This window comes from Sphaerodactylus townsendi, linkage group LG01 (assembly GCF_021028975.2).
Source record: "Sphaerodactylus townsendi isolate TG3544 linkage group LG01, MPM_Stown_v2.3, whole genome shotgun sequence".
Lineage (NCBI taxonomy): Eukaryota > Metazoa > Chordata > Lepidosauria > Squamata > Sphaerodactylidae > Sphaerodactylus > Sphaerodactylus townsendi.
In genome coordinates, this window is record NC_059425.1 from 174,256,837 (window position 1) to 174,278,367 (window position 21,531).

Consider the following 21,531-nt stretch of genomic DNA (forward strand, 5'->3'; position numbering starts at 1 on the left):
CACTCTAATTCACACTTCTGAACCTCGTGTATTCATATGCGCTCCAAGCAAAACTACTGAAAGGCTCCCAGCTCGTGCCTGTGATCAGAAGCAGTTTTTGTTGACTTCAGTGACTGCATAGGCACAACTTTTCCTGCCACTGAGTCAGACAGAGAACCGTGGAGTTCCGCTTCTTGCCCTACAGTTGTTGGGCTGGAACAAATGTCTTCAGAGAGAGAATGCTTCAGAAATAGGTCCTTTATTTGTAACAGAGGCCTCAACATTACATTTCTGGCTCCTGAAGTTAAACCTTTCCCTGTCACCCACACACCATTCCACCCTAACTTGTGACAGAACCATTTGCATTCAAACATGGCTTTTATTCGAGCCAGACGAAGCTCCTAACTTATCTGGAAGGAGATTGCGCCTTTTAGGTGCCCTCTCAGCTCTATTGGGTGTAGAGTTGTGACTCTGCCATATCAAGTTACACAAATGTTAACCCATACAAGGGACAGACATTTCAACAACAGTGAAAACTGAGCTGCCCTATTGTTGTTGTTGATATCACAAAAGATCCAGATAAACTGTAGACCAACATTTATTCAAAACCACAACAAATTGGGGGTGGGAGCTTGAGGAGTGGGGAAACAAGGCGACTCATACTATGAGTGAATAATTTCAGGGCAGCCGGTGTTTCGCAACAGTGGAGTTTACTGGCCCTGCAACCTTATGCGCAATTACATGAAAGCAAGTTCCACTGAACTTAGTGGGATTTACTTCCAAGCAAACATATAAAAAGATCGGGACCTGCATCTTACATTTAGAAGTTCTTAAAAGAATCCATCTTACAGATGACAATTCATGTCCAGAGTTGCCACAGGATGAGCCACTAAAGAATACTGAACAAGACACCAGCCAGTGAAGCTAGAAGCATTTATCAAGTATCCCACAATGGTTCTGGGCCACAACACAAGAGTATTTTAATGGACACGGCACAAGTCACGTGGGACAGATCATTTCAGATCCCCCTCACCCTCTCCTTGGATCGATTTTTTAATCCGCAGCAACATGGTGGTGAGCCATTGATCCAAGCGGGATATTGAATCAAACTCTTTCACCTATGCGGAGAGATGGACATAAGTTATTATAAATTAATGGACACATAAATTCTTACAGTTATGATAAATTATTGAAATTACTATACATTAATGGACATATCAATTATCAGAACACAAAAGGCAAGAACGTTTACGTTTCATACTCAGCACATTGCTTATTTAACCTAAGCGTTTGGGGGGAAATAACATGAATATCAAAATCCAAGAGCAACGAAACCATAACCAGATAGGCTGGCCACCACAAGGGCCAGGACCTTTATGGCCTTGGAACCTACTGATGGAACAGCCTCCCGAGGGAGATCAGGGCCCTGCGGGACTTGAATGGGTTCCATAGGGCCTGTAAAACAGAATTCTTCCGCCAGGCTTTTACATCTGGCCAGCTGGGCCTGAACTGATTTGATCGTTGATATTAGTGGCCTCCCTGGGACATATAAGGGATTGGGTGTCACCATCTATTGTTAATCTTGTATTATTTTAAAGCTGTATGCTGTTTTATGAGGTTTATGTTATGATTGTTGTTTGTAACATTTTATTGGTGTTGTTCACTGCCCTGAGTTCTGTGGGGAAGGGTGGTTTATAGAAAGAAAGAAAGAAAGAAAGAAAGAAAGAAAGAAAGAAAGAAAGAAAGAAAGAAAGAAAGAAAGAAAGAAAGAAAGAAAGAAAGAAAGAAAGAAAGAAAGAAAGAAAGAAAGAAAGAAAGAAAGAAAGAACCATTTCCAATACCAGTCATTGCAAAACATGGCTAATTGACGATGCCAGCAGGAACTGATGGGAATTGTAGTCCATGAACATCTGAAGTGCCAGAGTTGGACACCCCTTTCTAGGCGAAATGGCTTTTGAAAGGGATGGGGCTGTGAGTGTTCACGGATTACAATTCCCATAAGCCCTGCCACTTGGCCATGCTGGCAGAGGCTGATGGGAATTGTAGTCCATGAACATCTGGAGAGCCACAGGTTGCAGACCCCAGGACTAGGAGAACTGAGCTCTGTTATCCGGAGATCAGCTGCAATTCCAGGAGAACTCCATCCTTTCCCCAATAGGTTGACACCCAACTATGTAGCCATCATCTGAAGACTACTGATCTATGTGACCTGGCTGACAGCTTACAAAAAAGAAAGGTCTACTTACTGCTTCGGTGTATGCCTCACAGTTTTGTTCCTCATGGGCTTCCAGCAATTTCTAGCAGAAAAAAAAATTAAAAGATGAACCCGCTGAACGGCATGTTTGACCACTGCTCTTAGGGAAGGTGGTAATTAAACTGTTCTAGCTGAACAAGACCTTTCAATACTTGGAGAGACGTTTTAAAAAAAATATTTCTGGTGAACAATATGTGGCAGTATGCAAAGGTTCATATTACAATGCTCTACTGGCAATATCTCTGTGAGATTATAAGCATGCACTATCAATACAATCAGTATTCTAGCTTGTGATCTTACAGGTGGGGGAAGTCAGGAGGTTCCTACATGGCATCATGGTCCCAGGAAGCAGAGACTGGGTCCACAACAGAGAGAAGAAGGCAAGAGACTGGGGCAGAGTCCAGGGGGAGGGAAAGCAGATATGGAAGATGTAGGTTGCCATTTCTGGAAGCTACACAGTGCTGTCACCTCAAATGCTCCCCAGGTCAGTAAAAAAAAAGGCTATAACCTTGGGAATAAACAGGGCCAGATGAAGGTAGTGCCAAAATGCACATAAATATTAAAACATAAATTATTTACTCACCTAGTAAATTAATTCAATTTTTTCGTTTGCTTAATCCAGTTCTATATCTGACCATATCCAGCCCAGCCCTGGAGCCGCATATCCCTTGCTGCGGGCTCACCGCAGTGGCACCAGTACACCTTCCAGCGGCAAAAGTAAGCATGCTGCAGCAGCTTGGGAGTGCGGCAGACAGCACAAAGGACAACACACCTGTGCACACAGCACAGCAAGGAACCAACACACACCTGCACTCACGCAGAACCTACAACACATACCACGCAGCATGCAGCTCCCCCTGACATGCAAACAACAGTGTTGCCAGATTGAGAATACAGTGAGATGCCATTTTCACCGGAGAGCTAGCAAACATTTGCTGCAGGGCCCTCAAAAACACGGAGCCGATAGCATATGTAATTCTTCAAATCCAGCTAATAAAGACTATCGTTTTAAGCTGCAACTGGGATTATCATTCTTCCTTTCAATTCCCAGGTCTCTGTATTTCTCAGTCTTTTGCAGCTAGCTTTATCCAGCCCTGGGAATAAAGCCAGAGCAAAACCAAGAATCATTCATGAGTATTAAAGGTAGCGGGAGACCAGAAAATAGATGTGGCAAAGAAGGTTGCTCAGGACGAGTGAGAAGACAGGTAGAAAGGATTTTCGGAACTTCTCTCAGAACCGTCTATAGGACAGAGTTCAGGGGGAGTAACACAGCAGACTCCCTTCCCTTCTTCTCGGATTTTGAATAACTGGTTGGGATGATCATCAAGATCCCCCCATGAGGTGATGACTCACCAGCCCCCCACACCTTCATGCGGTTTCCTAAAATCTTATTCAGTGATATTGTAATTCTTCACATCCAGCTAATAGAGACTACAGTTTTAAGCTGCAAACTAGGATTATCATTCTTCCTTTCAATTCCCAGGTCCCTGTATTTCTCAATCTCCATGCAACAATCCCAAGAAAGCCTGTGCATTGTTTCTGGTTCCAGCACATGGGTCTGTGCACTGTTTCTGGTTTCAGCATGCTGGCCGGCATGCAGCATCACTCACCTTCAATAGTTTACACTCCCTTGAATCCGTGAATGCTGGAAACATTTCCTCATATTTCTCAAGGGCAAGCTGGAAGAGAGAAGCCACTTCTCAAGTTTGCTATTCAATCAAAAGGATCTCATGATGAATATTTCACTGGGAAACTGTCACCATGGTAGCCATGCTTCTCAAGAGGACAACCTATTCTTGATTAGATACATTTGGCCTCCGGATGACAGATAATATCTTGCACGGCTGAACTCCCCGTACTAGTTACCTACTGTGACTGCCTTGGGTGGGTAGGTTTGTATCTGGAAGTTTCAGAAGTTCCCACAGACCATTAAGACACATGGGAACATTCTGTCTTGCAGACTGCGGTGATGCAAGGAAATACTAGAGAAGAGTTTCTTAAACTAAAAATACTATCTATCTATCTATCTATCTATCTATCTATCTATCTATCTATCTATCTATCTATCTATCTATCTATCTATCTATCTATCTATCTATCTATCTATCTATCTATCTATCTATCTATCTATCTATCTATCTATCTAATTTATATTTTAAATTTCTAGGCCGCCTCTTCCCCAGAGGGCTCGAGGCGGCTCACAACATGGCTGTTGTCCGACAGCAACTCAAACAACATAACTTAAACATATTAAAACTCCAGCAGCAGTTACTTACAGTTTAAAACAATTCAAACAGTTTAAAACAGTTCAATATGGACAATGAGAATAGTATGATAGCACACCTGCAGCAAGAAATGGTTCGTCCCCCCAGTACTGAAATCAAAAAAGGGTTTCTTTCATTGCTTAACCGGCTATTCTTTAACTCAGACATATAACTGGAGATGGAGGTTATATTAGCGCACACACTTTACAAATTGGGATTTCTCAGCTAGGCGAAGCAGACGACGCAGAAAAGATGAGTCAGCAGTCTCCCAGACATTTAAGTGTTTGTTTGTTTTACTGAAAAATATCCCCTGTTTCAGCAGCAGAATGATGGTCTGGAGACCAGAAAGTGCTTAACCTCTTTTGGTCCCACCATTTATCTATATCATAATTGCTGCTGCTGTTATAAGCACATTTTTTAATCCTGTATCTTTTGCCCCCCCATGAGTAAGACAGCAACCAATGGAAGGAAGGGAGAGTGAATTTTGAATGGGAAAATAGCAGGAAGGAAAGGGGTTAAACATACCACTCCCTGAATAGGGGGATTTTTCCATTGGACTAATTGATAGGTTTTGATGATAGGGTTTTTTTTGTCATTTTCTGAGTTGAGGTCTAACTATCACTTGCCACCTTGTGTAAAATGGCAATACTTACAGTTGCAATGGTTACTGGTATCTAAATATAGCCCTGCAGCATGGGCAGCCTAATCCAGAGGGGGGTGAATTCCCTTCTGAACTCAGCGCTCCACTGTGCCAGCGTGAGTGCTCACTTCACCGGTGCAAGGGGCAAATGTACCGGCGGAGGGGCAACTTACTTGGGCAGCTAGGCACCGTGCAGCTCTGCGACGCCCCATCCAGAAGTGTCCTCTGCCACTCAGGTCTGTGCTGGCATGACTCGGGGCATTCTATGACTCACAGTGTTCTATGGGCAGGGCATTCTATGGGCGGGGCCAACCTCAGTCGGCCTCCAGTACCCAATCAGCTCCATGCACCGGCAGAGCCACTGGTGGAGATACATCGTGATTTTCATGGCGGATCTCTATTCTCTCTTATGGGAGAGTGCAGGGGTTTTTTGTTTTTACCTTTTTCAGGCTTCCCATGCCACAGGAAAGCTCTTTGGAGGGGGCGGGGCAGCGCTGGAGCAGCACCGACCCCGCCCACCCATCAGATCTGGATTGGGCTGTAAGTGTCTCAGAGTCCCCTTTGCTTCTGGAAACTCAAATTGAATCAAGAAAGAAAACGAAACCTACAATATTAGTTTGTAAATATTTGATGTTAATAAATATGATATGTAGAGTCTCAGGAATGAAGGGAATAAGGAGCTAGATCACGCTACTTTGTCAAAGCTGCAGGATATGGCTTTAAAGTTTATATTTGCTCTCTCCACGGATCTTAAACTGAAGTTAATTCAGTCAACAATATTATGTTCAAGATATACTGGACATCACAACAACTCTTCAGCAAAGGATTGAGTAAAGTGCCTAATTGTTGGTGTTGCAACGCACAGGACGCATCCTTTACATGTGTGCTTTGGGCGTGTCCAGTTATTTGTTTCTTTCTAGAAAGAACTTATTCTCCACATCAGTTTTGTATTACAATGTTCACTGATTTTTGATCCATATCAATTTTGTTTTACAATGTCCACTGATTTTTGAGGATGTCTATGTACTTTGAAACTATTAAACTCTTGCAGGCAGACAGTTGTTATATTTTTGTCTTTATGTAAATCTTTTAAAAACTTTTTCTCTATTTTTCTGGGGTTTTTTAGGAGGGAGGGAGGGAATAAAAAAGAGGGGGCATTAAGGGCTTCCTACAGAGAGGCTGAGTGACTGGTTGACTGGCAACAGGGCAGGAGCAGGAAGGTATAAACTCTAGTCAGAGAAGATGCTGAGGCATTTTTTTTCCTCCAGGTGGTATGGAGAATTAAAAAAGAAGAATATTCTGGGGAAAACAGACATTGGAGACAGAGGAAGGCAGAGGAGTGGCTGTCTTCTGGAATGACCTGTCAATAAAGTGTAGCTTCTTGGAGGGGAAAAACAGCTTCTTGAGGGGGAAAACAGTTTCTCAGAGACTCTGGCAGAAAGTGGCTAAAACACTTTCTTCTGTTTCTAAATTAGGGACTGCTATTATAAATCTTAACCATCCTGCTCCCTGTCTGACCTTATTGTTTCCTCCCCTTTCAATAAATGTTATTTGTTTAAGAGTCTTCGGGTTTGTAATGGGGCAATCGCATTCCTGTGACCACTAGCCTGGCTCTTTTAAGAGTTAACCTGCTTCTGTTTGTGATCACAGCCCCCAGGGCTGCTTTTCTGCAAAAGCAAGCCATCTGCAGGAAACTCTTCACACTTCTCCCACACATCGCCCAGTTCATCCCTTGGCCTATCAGAAACAGTTTTCCCAGCAATGGAAGCACGATTCAAGGCATAAAATCAAAGATGCTCAGCTCATTTTGGAGAAACGAGTTTAAAATTAGAAAGAAGGGCTGGTAGGGGATTTGTTAAAACAGGAAAGAGTCTGTGCTATGTATGTATGTGACTTCTCCTGCGCTCCAAGCTCAAAACTGCCTTTATTGCAACACGGAAAACAGAGCTCACTAGATCCAGTGTACAGAATTGACCAGAAACAAGGAGGAGGATAGTGTTAGAGGGAATTTGGCTTAGCTGCATCTAGGCCGGATTGGACTGTTACCAGTCTGGCCCATGGTAGGGAGGGGGGCTCTGTTTTAAGACAGTGGTACCTCTATCCATCCTGCCAATCCTTGGAGTGCCTAACAGTGCCAATATGGGGAGTCCATTCTCTGCATTGGCTAGAGTACCCACAAGGACACAGTAAAATCCTGTTTCGACTTGCCCTCACACACACATCTGCCTTGCAAATAGTTGCTGCATACTTCCTAAAGAAGAACACAATACCCCTGCCCTGGAGAGCATTTCCATCTCCAGCCCTGGACTATACACCCTGCGAAGACAAAGGACTTGCTAATGTGTTTGCCCCAAGTGTCCCTGTCAATATTGCATTAAGCCAAGACCTTCTCACTTTGACTAATCTTTCAGATGACCACCCCATTTACACTATCATTGGTGCAGAAGCTGTAATTTAATCAGCTACCTTCCCCCTTTTCAGGCATTCCCAAGCTTGGCCCATCAAGCTAATGCCTCGACCATTAGATTAACAACTCAACACTTAAAGTTAATGTCTGCCTCTTGTCTTTCACCAGAAAGGCAGGACCCCTCTTTGTCCTGGGAGATTGCCCTGCATAACTCTGAGGGTCCCTGTTTTCCAATAAGAAGCCCCCTCTTCCAGTAGCCAGTGTTCAATATTTCTGGACATCTCTCTGTCTGTTGATATTGTCCCACAATGATTTGTTCTTTCTTCTATCTGTGCTAAGTGAGGATCACTCAGTTCTGTTCATCAGACCATTCCACTCCAGGATCAGGTGACTATAATCCTTACTCCCCAGTTTCCTTCATCTATTCCAAACCTATCCACTCAACGCTGCTTATTTCCTAGGACTGACTGAGTGTTCTGCTGCACTGATCACTGTGTGTTGGTGCACCCCTATTATCCCTAAATAAAACGTGTAAACCTTATTTTTCTCTCCTGTGGAATTTCTTGCAAAAGTTGATCTTGGTATACGTAGGCAACAAAGCCCCCGACCTTTTGCTAAGTTAAGAGTCTGCTCTTGTTAATTCCCCCACTCTTAAAGGGGCAGACCATTTCGGGTAACAGCACCTTGGGAGGGATCATCGCTCAGTGATCACTCTTCATCAACCTAGCAACAAGAAAATAAAGCGGAGAGGCACAGGGCAAACAACCTCAACATGGGGTTTAGAGGATTACAATTGACCTCCAGACTACAGATATATACTCCCCAGTAGGAAAAGACAACTCCAGAGGGTAGACTCTATGGCACCATGCATTATTTGAACTCTCCCCTGCCCCCCAACGCTGTCCTCCCATGGCACTGCCTCCAAATCTCCAGGAATTCCCAGAACGTGAGTTGACAGCCCTTGAGGAAATGTGGATTACCCCCTAAACTCCTTCAGCAAAGGTAGGATTAAAACATAATTCTGCCTCCAGTTACAAGGAACTGAAAATCAAACTTGAATAGTTGGAACGGGGAGCATCACAGAAAGCAAACTGCGATGAGTGGGCCACTGTAATCTGTAACAATAGATGCTGCATATTTTTTTCCACACCATCTTGGTGGTGAACCTTTGGCACTCCAGATGTTATGGACTATAATTCCCATCAGCCCCTGCCAGCATGGCCAATTGACCATGCTGGTGGGGGTGGGGGTGGGGGTGGGGGTGGGGGTAGCAGTGGTGGTAGTAGTGGTGGTGGGGGTGGGGGTGGGGGTGGTGGTGGGGGTGGTAGGGGGGGGGGGGGTGGGGGGGGGGGGGGTGGGGGGGGGTGGGGGGGTGGGGGGGGGGGGGGTTGGGGGGGGGTGGGGGTGGTGGGGGGGGGGGGTGGTTTGGGGTGGGGGGGGGGGGGGGGGGGGGGGTGTGGGGGGGGGGGGGTGGGGGGGGGGGGGGTGGGGTGGGGGGGGTGGGGGGTGGGGGGGGGGGGGGGGGGGGGGGGGGGGGGGGGGGGGGGGGGGGGGGTGGGGGGGGGGGGGGGTGGGGGGGGGGGGGGGTGGGGGGGGGGGGGGGGGGGGGGGGGGGGGGGTGGGGGGGGGGGGGGGTGGGGGGGGGGGGGGGTGGGGGGGGGGGGGGGTGGGGGGGGGGGGGGGTGGGGGGGGGGGGGGGTGGGGGGGGGGGGGGGTGGGGGGGGGGGGGGGTGGGGGGGGGGGGGGGTGGGGGGGGGGGGGGGTGGGGGGGGGGGGGGGTGGGGGGGGGGGGGGGTGGGGGGGGGGGGGGGTGGGGGGGGGGGGGGGTGGGGGGGGGGGGGGGTGGGGGGGGGGGGGGGTGGGGGGGGGGGGGGGTGGGGGGGGGGGGGGGTGGGGGGGGGGGGGGGTGGGGGGGGGGGGGGGTGGGGGGGGGGGGGGGTGGGGGGGGGGGGGGGTGGGGGGGGGGGGGGGTGGGGGGGGGGGGGGGTGGGGGGGGGGGGGGGTGGGGGGGGGGGGGGGTGGGGGGGGGGGGGGGTGGGGGGGGGGGGGGGTGGGGGGGGGGGGGGGTGGGGGGGGGGGGGGGTGGGGGGGGGGGGGGGTGGGGGGGGGGGGGGGTGGGGGGGGGGGGGGGTGGGGGGGGGGGGGGGTGGGGGGGGGGGGGGGTGGGGGGGGGGGGGGGTGGGGGGGGGGGGGGGTGGGGGGGGGGGGGGGTGGGGGGGGGGGGGGGTGGGGGGGGGGGGGGGTGGGGGGGGGGGGGGGTGGGGGGGGGGGGGGGTGGGGGGGGGGGGGGGTGGGGGGGGGGGGGGGTGGGGGGGGGGGGGGGTGGGGGGGGGGGGGGGTGGGGGGGGGGGGGGGTGGGGGGGGGGGGGGGTGGGGGGGGGGGGGGGTGGGGGGGGGGGGGGGTGGGGGGGGGGGGGGGTGGGGGGGGGGGGGGGTGGGGGGGGGGGGGGGTGGGGGGGGGGGGGGGTGGGGGGGGGGGGGGGTGGGGGGGGGGGGGGGTGGGGGGGGGGGGGGGTGGGGGGGGGGGGGGGTGGGGGGGGGGGGGGGTGGGGGGGGGGGGGGGTGGGGGGGGGGGGGGGTGGGGGGGGGGGGGGGTGGGGGGGGGGGGGGGTGGGGGGGGGGGGGGGTGGGGGGGGGGGGGGGTGGGGGGGGGGGGGGGTGGGGGGGGGGGGGGGTGGGGGGGGGGGGGGGTGGGGGGGGGGGGGGGTGGGGGGGGGGGGGGGTGGGGGGGGGGGGGGGTGGGGGGGGGGGGGGGTGGGGGGGGGGGGGGGTGGGGGGGGGGGGGGGTGGGGGGGGGGGGGGGTGGGGGGGGGGGGGGGTGGGGGGGGGGGGGGGTGGGGGGGGGGGGGGGTGGGGGGGGGGGGGGGTGGGGGGGGGGGGGGGTGGGGGGGGGGGGGGGTGGGGGGGGGGGGGGGTGGGGGGGGGGGGGGGTGGGGGGGGGGGGGGGTGGGGGGGGGGGGGGGTGGGGGGGGGGGGGGGTGGGGGGGGGGGGGGGTGGGGGGGGGGGGGGGTGGGGGGGGGGGGGGGTGGGGGGGGGGGGGGGTGGGGGGGGGGGGGGGTGGGGGGGGGGGGGGGTGGGGGGGGGGGGGGGTGGGGGGGGGGGGGGGTGGGGGGGGGGGGGGGTGGGGGGGGGGGGGGGTGGGGGGGGGGGGGGGTGGGGGGGGGGGGGGGTGGGGGGGGGGGGGGGTGGGGGGGGGGGGGGGTGGGGGGGGGGGGGGGTGGGGGGGGGGGGGGGTGGGGGGGGGGGGGGGTGGGGGGGGGGGGGGGTGGGGGGGGGGGGGGGTGGGGGGGGGGGGGGGTGGGGGGGGGGGGGGGTGGGGGGGGGGGGGGGTGGGGGGGGGGGGGGGTGGGGGGGGGGGGGGGTGGGGGGGGGGGGGGGTGGGGGGGGGGGGGGGTGGGGGGGGGGGGGGGTGGGGGGGGGGGGGGGTGGGGGGGGGGGGGGGTGGGGGGGGGGGGGGGTGGGGGGGGGGGGGGGTGGGGGGGGGGGGGGGTGGGGGGGGGGGGGGGTGGGGGGGGGGGGGGGTGGGGGGGGGGGGGGGTGGGGGGGGGGGGGGGTGGGGGGGGGGGGGGGTGGGGGGGGGGGGGGGTGGGGGGGGGGGGGGGTGGGGGGGGGGGGGGGTGGGGGGGGGGGGGGGTGGGGGGGGGGGGGGGTGGGGGGGGGGGGGGGTGGGGGGGGGGGGGGGTGGGGGGGGGGGGGGGTGGGGGGGGGGGGGGGTGGGGGGGGGGGGGGGTGGGGGGGGGGGGGGGTGGGGGGGGGGGGGGGTGGGGGGGGGGGGGGGTGGGGGGGGGGGGGGGTGGGGGGGGGGGGGGGTGGGGGGGGGGGGGGGTGGGGGGGGGGGGGGGTGGGGGGGGGGGGGGGTGGGGGGGGGGGGGGGTGGGGGGGGGGGGGGGTGGGGGGGGGGGGGGGTGGGGGGGGGGGGGGGTGGGGGGGGGGGGGGGTGGGGGGGGGGGGGGGTGGGGGGGGGGGGGGGTGGGGGGGGGGGGGGGTGGGGGGGGGGGGGGGTGGGGGGGGGGGGGGGTGGGGGGGGGGGGGGGTGGGGGGGGGGGGGGGTGGGGGGGGGGGGGGGTGGGGGGGGGGGGGGGTGGGGGGGGGGGGGGGTGGGGGGGGGGGGGGGTGGGGGGGGGGGGGGGTGGGGGGGGGGGGGGGTGGGGGGGGGGGGGGGTGGGGGGGGGGGGGGGTGGGGGGGGGGGGGGGTGGGGGGGGGGGGGGGTGGGGGGGGGGGGGGGTGGGGGGGGGGGGGGGTGGGGGGGGGGGGGGGTGGGGGGGGGGGGGGGTGGGGGGGGGGGGGGGTGGGGGGGGGGGGGGGTGGGGGGGGGGGGGGGTGGGGGGGGGGGGGGGTGGGGGGGGGGGGGGGTGGGGGGGGGGGGGGGTGGGGGGGGGGGGGGGTGGGGGGGGGGGGGGGTGGGGGGGGGGGGGGGTGGGGGGGGGGGGGGGTGGGGGGGGGGGGGGGTGGGGGGGGGGGGGGGTGGGGGGGGGGGGGGGTGGGGGGGGGGGGGGGTGGGGGGGGGGGGGGGTGGGGGGGGGGGGGGGTGGGGGGGGGGGGGGGTGGGGGGGGGGGGGGGTGGGGGGGGGGGGGGGTGGGGGGGGGGGGGGGTGGGGGGGGGGGGGGGTGGGGGGGGGGGGGGGTGGGGGGGGGGGGGGGTGGGGGGGGGGGGGGGTGGGGGGGGGGGGGGGTGGGGGGGGGGGGGGGTGGGGGGGGGGGGGGGTGGGGGGGGGGGGGGGTGGGGGGGGGGGGGGGTGGGGGGGGGGGGGGGTGGGGGGGGGGGGGGGTGGGGGGGGGGGGGGGTGGGGGGGGGGGGGGGTGGGGGGGGGGGGGGGTGGGGGGGGGGGGGGGTGGGGGGGGGGGGGGGTGGGGGGGGGGGGGGGTGGGGGGGGGGGGGGGTGGGGGGGGGGGGGGGTGGGGGGGGGGGGGGGTGGGGGGGGGGGGGGGTGGGGGGGGGGGGGGGTGGGGGGGGGGGGGGGTGGGGGGGGGGGGGGGTGGGGGGGGGGGGGGGTGGGGGGGGGGGGGGGTGGGGGGGGGGGGGGGTGGGGGGGGGGGGGGGTGGGGGGGGGGGGGGGTGGGGGGGGGGGGGGGTGGGGGGGGGGGGGGGTGGGGGGGGGGGGGGGTGGGGGGGGGGGGGGGTGGGGGGGGGGGGGGGTGGGGGGGGGGGGGGGTGGGGGGGGGGGGGGGTGGGGGGGGGGGGGGGTGGGGGGGGGGGGGGGTGGGGGGGGGGGGGGGTGGGGGGGGGGGGGGGTGGGGGGGGGGGGGGGTGGGGGGGGGGGGGGGTGGGGGGGGGGGGGGGTGGGGGGGGGGGGGGGTGGGGGGGGGGGGGGGTGGGGGGGGGGGGGGGTGGGGGGGGGGGGGGGTGGGGGGGGGGGGGGGTGGGGGGGGGGGGGGGTGGGGGGGGGGGGGGGTGGGGGGGGGGGGGGGTGGGGGGGGGGGGGGGTGGGGGGGGGGGGGGGTGGGGGGGGGGGGGGGTGGGGGGGGGGGGGGGTGGGGGGGGGGGGGGGTGGGGGGGGGGGGGGGTGGGGGGGGGGGGGGGTGGGGGGGGGGGGGGGTGGGGGGGGGGGGGGGTGGGGGGGGGGGGGGGTGGGGGGGGGGGGGGGTGGGGGGGGGGGGGGGTGGGGGGGGGGGGGGGTGGGGGGGGGGGGGGGTGGGGGGGGGGGGGGGTGGGGGGGGGGGGGGGTGGGGGGGGGGGGGGGTGGGGGGGGGGGGGGGTGGGGGGGGGGGGGGGTGGGGGGGGGGGGGGGTGGGGGGGGGGGGGGGTGGGGGGGGGGGGGGGTGGGGGGGGGGGGGGGTGGGGGGGGGGGGGGGTGGGGGGGGGGGGGGGTGGGGGGGGGGGGGGGTGGGGGGGGGGGGGGGTGGGGGGGGGGGGGGGTGGGGGGGGGGGGGGGTGGGGGGGGGGGGGGGTGGGGGGGGGGGGGGGTGGGGGGGGGGGGGGGTGGGGGGGGGGGGGGGTGGGGGGGGGGGGGGGTGGGGGGGGGGGGGGGTGGGGGGGGGGGGGGGTGGGGGGGGGGGGGGGTGGGGGGGGGGGGGGGTGGGGGGGGGGGGGGGTGGGGGGGGGGGGGGGTGGGGGGGGGGGGGGGTGGGGGGGGGGGGGGGTGGGGGGGGGGGGGGGTGGGGGGGGGGGGGGGTGGGGGGGGGGGGGGGTGGGGGGGGGGGGGGGTGGGGGGGGGGGGGGGTGGGGGGGGGGGGGGGTGGGGGGGGGGGGGGGTGGGGGGGGGGGGGGGTGGGGGGGGGGGGGGGTGGGGGGGGGGGGGGGTGGGGGGGGGGGGGGGTGGGGGGGGGGGGGGGTGGGGGGGGGGGGGGGTGGGGGGGGGGGGGGGTGGGGGGGGGGGGGGGTGGGGGGGGGGGGGGGTGGGGGGGGGGGGGGGTGGGGGGGGGGGGGGGTGGGGGGGGGGGGGGGTGGGGGGGGGGGGGGGTGGGGGGGGGGGGGGGTGGGGGGGGGGGGGGGTGGGGGGGGGGGGGGGTGGGGGGGGGGGGGGGTGGGGGGGGGGGGGGGTGGGGGGGGGGGGGGGTGGGGGGGGGGGGGGGTGGGGGGGGGGGGGGGTGGGGGGGGGGGGGGGTGGGGGGGGGGGGGGGTGGGGGGGGGGGGGGGTGGGGGGGGGGGGGGGTGGGGGGGGGGGGGGGTGGGGGGGGGGGGGGGTGGGGGGGGGGGGGGGTGGGGGGGGGGGGGGGTGGGGGGGGGGGGGGGTGGGGGGGGGGGGGGGTGGGGGGGGGGGGGGGTGGGGGGGGGGGGGGGTGGGGGGGGGGGGGGGTGGGGGGGGGGGGGGGTGGGGGGGGGGGGGGGTGGGGGGGGGGGGGGGTGGGGGGGGGGGGGGGTGGGGGGGGGGGGGGGTGGGGGGGGGGGGGGGTGGGGGGGGGGGGGGGTGGGGGGGGGGGGGGGTGGGGGGGGGGGGGGGTGGGGGGGGGGGGGGGTGGGGGGGGGGGGGGGTGGGGGGGGGGGGGGGTGGGGGGGGGGGGGGGTGGGGGGGGGGGGGGGTGGGGGGGGGGGGGGGTGGGGGGGGGGGGGGGTGGGGGGGGGGGGGGGTGGGGGGGGGGGGGGGTGGGGGGGGGGGGGGGTGGGGGGGGGGGGGGGTGGGGGGGGGGGGGGGTGGGGGGGGGGGGGGGTGGGGGGGGGGGGGGGTGGGGGGGGGGGGGGGTGGGGGGGGGGGGGGGTGGGGGGGGGGGGGGGTGGGGGGGGGGGGGGGTGGGGGGGGGGGGGGGTGGGGGGGGGGGGGGGTGGGGGGGGGGGGGGGTGGGGGGGGGGGGGGGTGGGGGGGGGGGGGGGTGGGGGGGGGGGGGGGTGGGGGGGGGGGGGGGTGGGGGGGGGGGGGGGTGGGGGGGGGGGGGGGTGGGGGGGGGGGGGGGTGGGGGGGGGGGGGGGTGGGGGGGGGGGGGGGTGGGGGGGGGGGGGGGTGGGGGGGGGGGGGGGTGGGGGGGGGGGGGGGTGGGGGGGGGGGGGGGTGGGGGGGGGGGGGGGTGGGGGGGGGGGGGGGTGGGGGGGGGGGGGGGTGGGGGGGGGGGGGGGTGGGGGGGGGGGGGGGTGGGGGGGGGGGGGGGTGGGGGGGGGGGGGGGTGGGGGGGGGGGGGGGTGGGGGGGGGGGGGGGTGGGGGGGGGGGGGGGTGGGGGGGGGGGGGGGTGGGGGGGGGGGGGGGTGGGGGGGGGGGGGGGTGGGGGGGGGGGGGGGTGGGGGGGGGGGGGGGTGGGGGGGGGGGGGGGTGGGGGGGGGGGGGGGTGGGGGGGGGGGGGGGTGGGGGGGGGGGGGGGTGGGGGGGGGGGGGGGTGGGGGGGGGGGGGGGTGGGGGGGGGGGGGGGTGGGGGGGGGGGGGGGTGGGGGGGGGGGGGGGTGGGGGGGGGGGGGGGTGGGGGGGGGGGGGGGTGGGGGGGGGGGGGGGTGGGGGGGGGGGGGGGTGGGGGGGGGGGGGGGTGGGGGGGGGGGGGGGTGGGGGGGGGGGGGGGTGGGGGGGGGGGGGGGTGGGGGGGGGGGGGGGTGGGGGGGGGGGGGGGTGGGGGGGGGGGGGGGTGGGGGGGGGGGGGGGTGGGGGGGGGGGGGGGTGGGGGGGGGGGGGGGTGGGGGGGGGGGGGGGTGGGGGGGGGGGGGGGTGGGGGGGGGGGGGGGTGGGGGGGGGGGGGGGTGGGGGGGGGGGGGGGTGGGGGGGGGGGGGGGTGGGGGGGGGGGGGGGTGGGGGGGGGGGGGGGTGGGGGGGGGGGGGGGTGGGGGGGGGGGGGGGTGGGGGGGGGGGGGGGTGGGGGGGGGGGGGGGTGGGGGGGGGGGGGGGTGGGGGGGGGGGGGGGTGGGGGGGGGGGGGGGTGGGGGGGGGGGGGGGTGGGGGGGGGGGGGGGTGGGGGGGGGGGGGGGTGGGGGGGGGGGGGGGTGGGGGGGGGGGGGGGTGGGGGGGGGGGGGGGTGGGGGGGGGGGGGGGTGGGGGGGGGGGGGGGTGGGGGGGGGGGGGGGTGGGGGGGGGGGGGGGTGGGGGGGGGGGGGGGTGGGGGGGGGGGGGGGTGGGGGGGGGGGGGGGTGGGGGGGGGGGGGGGTGGGGGGGGGGGGGGGTGGGGGGGGGGGGGGGTGGGGGGGGGGGGGGGTGGGGGGGGGGGGGGGTGGGGGGGGGGGGGGGTGGGGGGGGGGGGGGGTGGGGGGGGGGGGGGGTGGGGGGGGGGGGGGGTGGGGGGGGGGGGGGGTGGGGGGGGGGGGGGGTGGGGGGGGGGGGGGGTGGGGGGGGGGGGGGGTGGGGGGGGGGGGGGGTGGGGGGGGGGGGGGGTGGGGGGGGGGGGGGGTGGGGGGGGGGGGGGGTGGGGGGGGGGGGGGGTGGGGGGGGGGGGGGGTGGGGGGGGGGGGGGGTGGGGGGGGGGGGGGGTGGGGGGGGGGGGGGGTGGGGGGGGGGGGGGGTGGGGGGGGGGGGGGGTGGGGGGGGGGGGGGGTGGGGGGGGGGGGGGGTGGGGGGGGGGGGGGGTGGGGGGGGGGGGGGGTGGGGGGGGGGGGGGGTGGGGGGGGGGGGGGGTGGGGGGGGGGGGGGGTGGGGGGGGGGGGGGGTGGGGGGGGGGGGGGGTGGGGGGGGGGGGGGGTGGGGGGGGGGGGGGGTGGGGGGGGGGGGGGGTGGGGGGGGGGGGGGGTGGGGGGGGGGGGGGGTGGGGGGGGGGGGGGGTGGGGGGGGGGGGGGGTGGGGGGGGGGGGGGGTGGGGGGGGGGGGGGGTGGGGGGGGGGGGGGGTGGGGGGGGGGGGGGGTGGGGGGGGGGGGGGGTGGGGGGGGGGGGGGGTGGGGGGGGGGGGGGGTGGGGGGGGGGGGGGGTGGGGGGGGGGGGGGGTGGGGGGGGGGGGGGGTGGGGGGGGGGGGGGGTGGGGGGGGGGGGGGGTGGGGGGGGGGGGGGGTGGGGGGGGGGGGGGGTGGGGGGGGGGGGGGGTGGGGGGGGGGGGGGGTGGGGGGGGGGGGGGGTGGGGGGGGGGGGGGGTGGGGGGGGGGGGGGGTGGGGGGGGGGGGGGGTGGGGGGGGGGGGGGGTGGGGGGGGGGGGGGGTGGGGGGGGGGGGGGGTGGGGGGGGGGGGGGGTGGGGGGGGGGGGGGGTGGGGGGGGGGGGGGGTGGGGGGGGGGGGGGGTGGGGGGGGGGGGGGGTGGGGGGGGGGGGGGGTGGGGGGGGGGGGGGGTGGGGGGGGGGGGGGGTGGGGGGGGGGGGGGGTGGGGGGGGGGGGGGGTGGGGGGGGGGGGGGGTGGGGGGGGGGGGGGGTGGGGGGGGGGGGGGGTGGGGGGGGGGGGGGGTGGGGGGGGGGGGGGGTGGGGGGGGGGGGGGGTGGGGGGGGGGGGGGGTGGGGGGGGGGGGGGGTGGGGGGGGGGGGGGGTGGGGGGGGGGGGGGGTGGGGGGGGGGGGGGGTGGGGGGGGGGGGGGGTGGGGGGGGGGGGGGGTGGGGGGGGGGGGGGGTGGGGGGGGGGGGGGGTGGGGGGGGGGGGGGGTGGGGGGGGGGGGGGGTGGGGGGGGGGGGGGGTGGGGGGGGGGGGGGGTGGGGGGGGGGGGGGGTGGGGGGGGGGGGGGGTGGGGGGGGGGGGGGGTGGGGGGGGGGGGGGGTGGGGGGGGGGGGGGGTGGGGGGGGGGGGGGGTGGGGGGGGGGGGGGGTGGGGGGGGGGGGGGGTGGGGGGGGGGGGGGGTGGGGGGGGGGGGGGGTGGGGGGGGGGGGGGGTGGGGGGGGGGGGGGGTGGGGGGGGGGGGGGGTGGGGGGGGGGGGGGGTGGGGGGGGGGGGGGGTGGGGGGGGGGGGGGGTGGGGGGGGGGGGGGGTGGGGGGGGGGGGGGGTGGGGGGGGGGGGGGGTGGGGGGGGGGGGGGGTGGGGGGGGGGGGGGGTGGGGGGGGGGGGGGGTGGGGGGGGGGGGGGGTGGGGGGGGGGGGGGGTGGGGGGGGGGGGGGGTGGGGGGGGGGGGGGGTGGGGGGGGGGGGGGGTGGGGGGGGGGGGGGGTGGGGGGGGGGGGGGGTGGGGGGGGGGGGGGGTGGGGGGGGGGGGGGGTGGGGGGGGGGGGGGGTGGGGGGGGGGGGGGGTGGGGGGGGGGGGGGGTGGGGGGGGGGGGGGGTGGGGGGGGGGGGGGGTGGGGGGGGGGGGGGGTGGGGGGGGGGGGGGGTGGGGGGGGGGGGGGGTGGGGGGGGGGGGGGGTGGGGGGGGGGGGGGGTGGGGGGGGGGGGGGGTGGGGGGGGGGGGGGGTGGGGGGGGGGGGGGGTGGGGGGGGGGGGGGGTGGGGGGGGGGGGGGGTGGGGGGGGGGGGGGGTGGGGGGGGGGGGGGGTGGGGGGGGGGGGGGGTGGGGGGGGGGGGGGGTGGGGGGGGGGGGGGGTGGGGGGGGGGGGGGGTGGGGGGGGGGGGGGGTGGGGGGGGGGGGGGGTGGGGGGGGGGGGGGGTGGGGGGGGGGGGGGGTGGGGGGGGGGGGGGGTGGGGGGGGGGGGGGGTGGGGGGGGGGGGGGGTGGGGGGGGGGGGGGGTGGGGGGGGGGGGGGGTGGGGGGGGGGGGGGGTGGGGGGGGGGGGGGGTGGGGGGGGGGGGGGGTGGGGGGGGGGGGGGGTGGGGGGGGGGGGGGGTGGGGGGGGGGGGGGGTGGGGGGGGGGGGGGGTGGGGGGGGGGGGGGGTGGGGGGGGGGGGGGGTGGGGGGGGGGGGGGGTGGGGGGGGGGGGGGGTGGGGGGGGGGGGGGGTGGGGGGGGGGGGGGGGGGGGGGGGGGGGGGGGGGGGGGGGGGGAGGGGCGGGGGGGGAGGGGGGGGGGGGGAGGGGGGGGGAGGGGGAGGGAGGGGGAGGGGGGGGGAGGGGGGGGGGGGGGGGTGGGCCAATTGGCCATGCTGGTAGGGGCTGATGGGAATTGTAGTTCCTGAACATCTGGAGAGCCGCAGGTTCCCTACCCCTGCCAATGATGCTCTAACAAAAATAGAAAACACTGACTCTTATGTGATCTCCTGTACATGACGCTGCATCCTACACATTATTAAGTTCAGAGAGCAATCCTAAGTAAAGCTCCTTGGAATCCCACTCTGCTCGCGGGGCTTGCTCCAAACAAAGCATTCTTAGGGTAGCCCTGTCAGTCTCCTTCAGAACAATAAAAGAATAACACATTCAACTGCAGTATTAGTATAGTTTAAAGTTCTAGCAATACATAAAACCAGACCCAGTGCAGTATAGAGGTTCGAGTGATGGACCAGAATCTAGGAGAATCCACACTCAGTGATAAAAGCTCGCTAGGTGACCTCAGGCCTTTTATTTTCTGTCTCTGCTTAATCTACCTCACAGAAGGGAAGCAGAAGAGCTGAGTTGGATCCCCCACGGGGGGAGAAAGACAGGTTATAAATATCCTTTTAAAAAACCTCTTTAAAAACCTGCCAAATAAATTTAGAATTTGTTTAGCTTGTACTCACAAATGTGTTAAGCTTTTTAAATATATTTTTTTTATTTTCTCACACATAAAAAAACACACAAAGATAAAAAAACACACCTGACTGCACATCATGTATTGACTTTCAGCTCTCCTGTTTGATTAAAAGTTAACTCTAAGTTCATGCATGCAATTAAGACATTAATTCAATAGTTATTTCTTAAGCGAATTCTACTGTTTTCTTTAGATTTCAAATCCTGCCACTACTTCTCTATTTGAATCACTTCTCCAAAGGTATCCCGTAAAAGTATTCCAGTTTTCTTTTTAAAAATATCCAAACGATAGTCTTTTAATAAAGTTGACAGCTTTGCCATTTCTGAATATTCTGTAACTTTCAGAATCCTCTTTCATTGGCATCTTATTATCTCCCCATTTTTGCATGTGTAAAGTCCTTACTGCAGTTCTCATATACATAAACAGGGTTCTTCTATATTGTTTTGGAAAGTCCTCTCCCACAATTCCCAACAAAAAGGTCTCGGGTTTTTTCAAAATTGTTTTCTTCAGAATTTTTTGTACTTCCTTAAGTATCAAATCCCAAAAAGTCAGCCTCTGTACACATCCAACACGTGTGAAAGAAAGACCCCTCTTGTTATTGACATTTGAAATGTTATGCTATTGCTGTTATATAATTTTTATACTGTCGTTGCTATGAAATGCTATATCAATGTTGTTGATGTTGTTATGAGTTGTTTGGGCTGGTATTAGTTGTTAACCTGATAGTATTATTGATCATATTGAATTGTTGGTTGGTTATGGAGCTAGCAAAATTGGTATTGCCATTATGCTTAGCCCTATTGTACTATACCGTGACTTGCTTAGTTTTATTGCCTTGTATTATCATGTTATTGATTTTCTACTAGGTTGTGCACCGCCCTGAGCCAGTGGTGGGATCCAAAAATTTTAGTAACAGGTTCCCCTGGTGGTGGGATTCAAACTGTGGCGTAGCACCAATGGGGCTGGGCGCACAACAGGGGCGTGGCCGGGCATTCCGGGGGTGGGGCATTCCTGGGCAGGGCTGTGGCAAGGACGCAGCCGCTGCACCGTCCTTGGACGGGAAATGAATACACGCAGGCGCAGGCTGCCACGCACGCCGGTGCACCTCCTGCTAGACTGCTTCAAGTTCTGCGCGCTACTGCAGAGAGAAGGGGCGTAACTAAGGCAAAAATCACGTGACAAAATCACCAGTTAGTAACCCCCTCTCAGCACACACAAATAATTAGTAACCTACTCTCGGGAACCTGTGAGAACCTGCTGGATCCCACCACTGCCCTGAGCCCTCCGGGGGAGGTCAGTATATAAATTAAATATCAAATCAAACTTTTAAAAAATGACTAGCACCTATGAGATTGCTTTGTACATCTTTGACTTTTTTGGTGTTAACATCTGTTCATCATTTTGTAATAGTCTTAAACTTGGAGGAAAATAATAACACGGACAACTTCGTAAATAGATTTGAGAAAATTGGGGGGGGATTTGAGCTTTGTAAATGAAAGTTGAAGAATCTGATGTTAAAAATGACTGGAAGAAAAGCATTGGGAGAAATGCAGGTGGTAAAAGTCAGAATTGCCATGACACCAGTGAACTTAAGTGATAGTAAATTTGCACAAGAATACATTTTAAATGCTGGTTTTATGTTTCCAAAGTATTTCATCCTGTGTGTTTTATCTATGTTTGTACTCCACCTTGAGCTCCTTAAGGAAGAAAGTTTCAGATGGTTGGCACATTGGTCTACAGTAGAACCATTATATTCGAGCCCAAGAGCACCTTAGAGACAAATAAGATATCAGAGTATAAGCTTTCGAAAGTCAAAGGCCCCTTTCGGACATGCAGAATAATGCACTTTCAATCCTTTCAATGCACTTTGAAACTAGATTTCACTGTGCGGAACAGCAAAATCCACTTCCAAGAATTGTGAAAGTGGACTGAATGTGCGGAAGGGGCCAAAGCTCTGTTAAAGGAAGCTTTGATTCTTGAAAGTTTATACCCTGAAAATTTTATTGGTCAATAAGGTGCTACTGGACTCAAAATCTAAGGAAGAAAGGCAGCTAATAAATGTTTTAAATAAACAAAGAAACAAACCAGAATGGCACAAACAGGAAGGTAACAGTAAATGTTTAGCAAAAAATATTAGCATG

The 21,531-nt window shown here is 66.3% G+C and overlaps 1 protein-coding gene across 1 annotated transcript in view; it reads right to left on the bottom strand.

Annotated features, from left to right (window-relative positions):
• Positions 1-222: 222 nt before the first annotated feature.
• Positions 223-21,531, bottom strand: part of LOC125438016 (beta-soluble NSF attachment protein-like) — a 32,573-nt gene continuing 11,264 nt past the window's right edge. The window contains exons 4-6 of the mRNA XM_048506149.1: positions 3,844-3,912; positions 2,226-2,276; positions 223-1,097 (exon numbers count right to left, since the gene is read on the bottom strand). Coding sequence (XP_048362106.1) covers positions 993-1,097; positions 2,226-2,276; positions 3,844-3,912 — 225 coding nt within the window. The 3' untranslated portion in view covers positions 223-992. The remainder of the gene's footprint in view (positions 1,098-2,225; positions 2,277-3,843; positions 3,913-21,531) is intronic.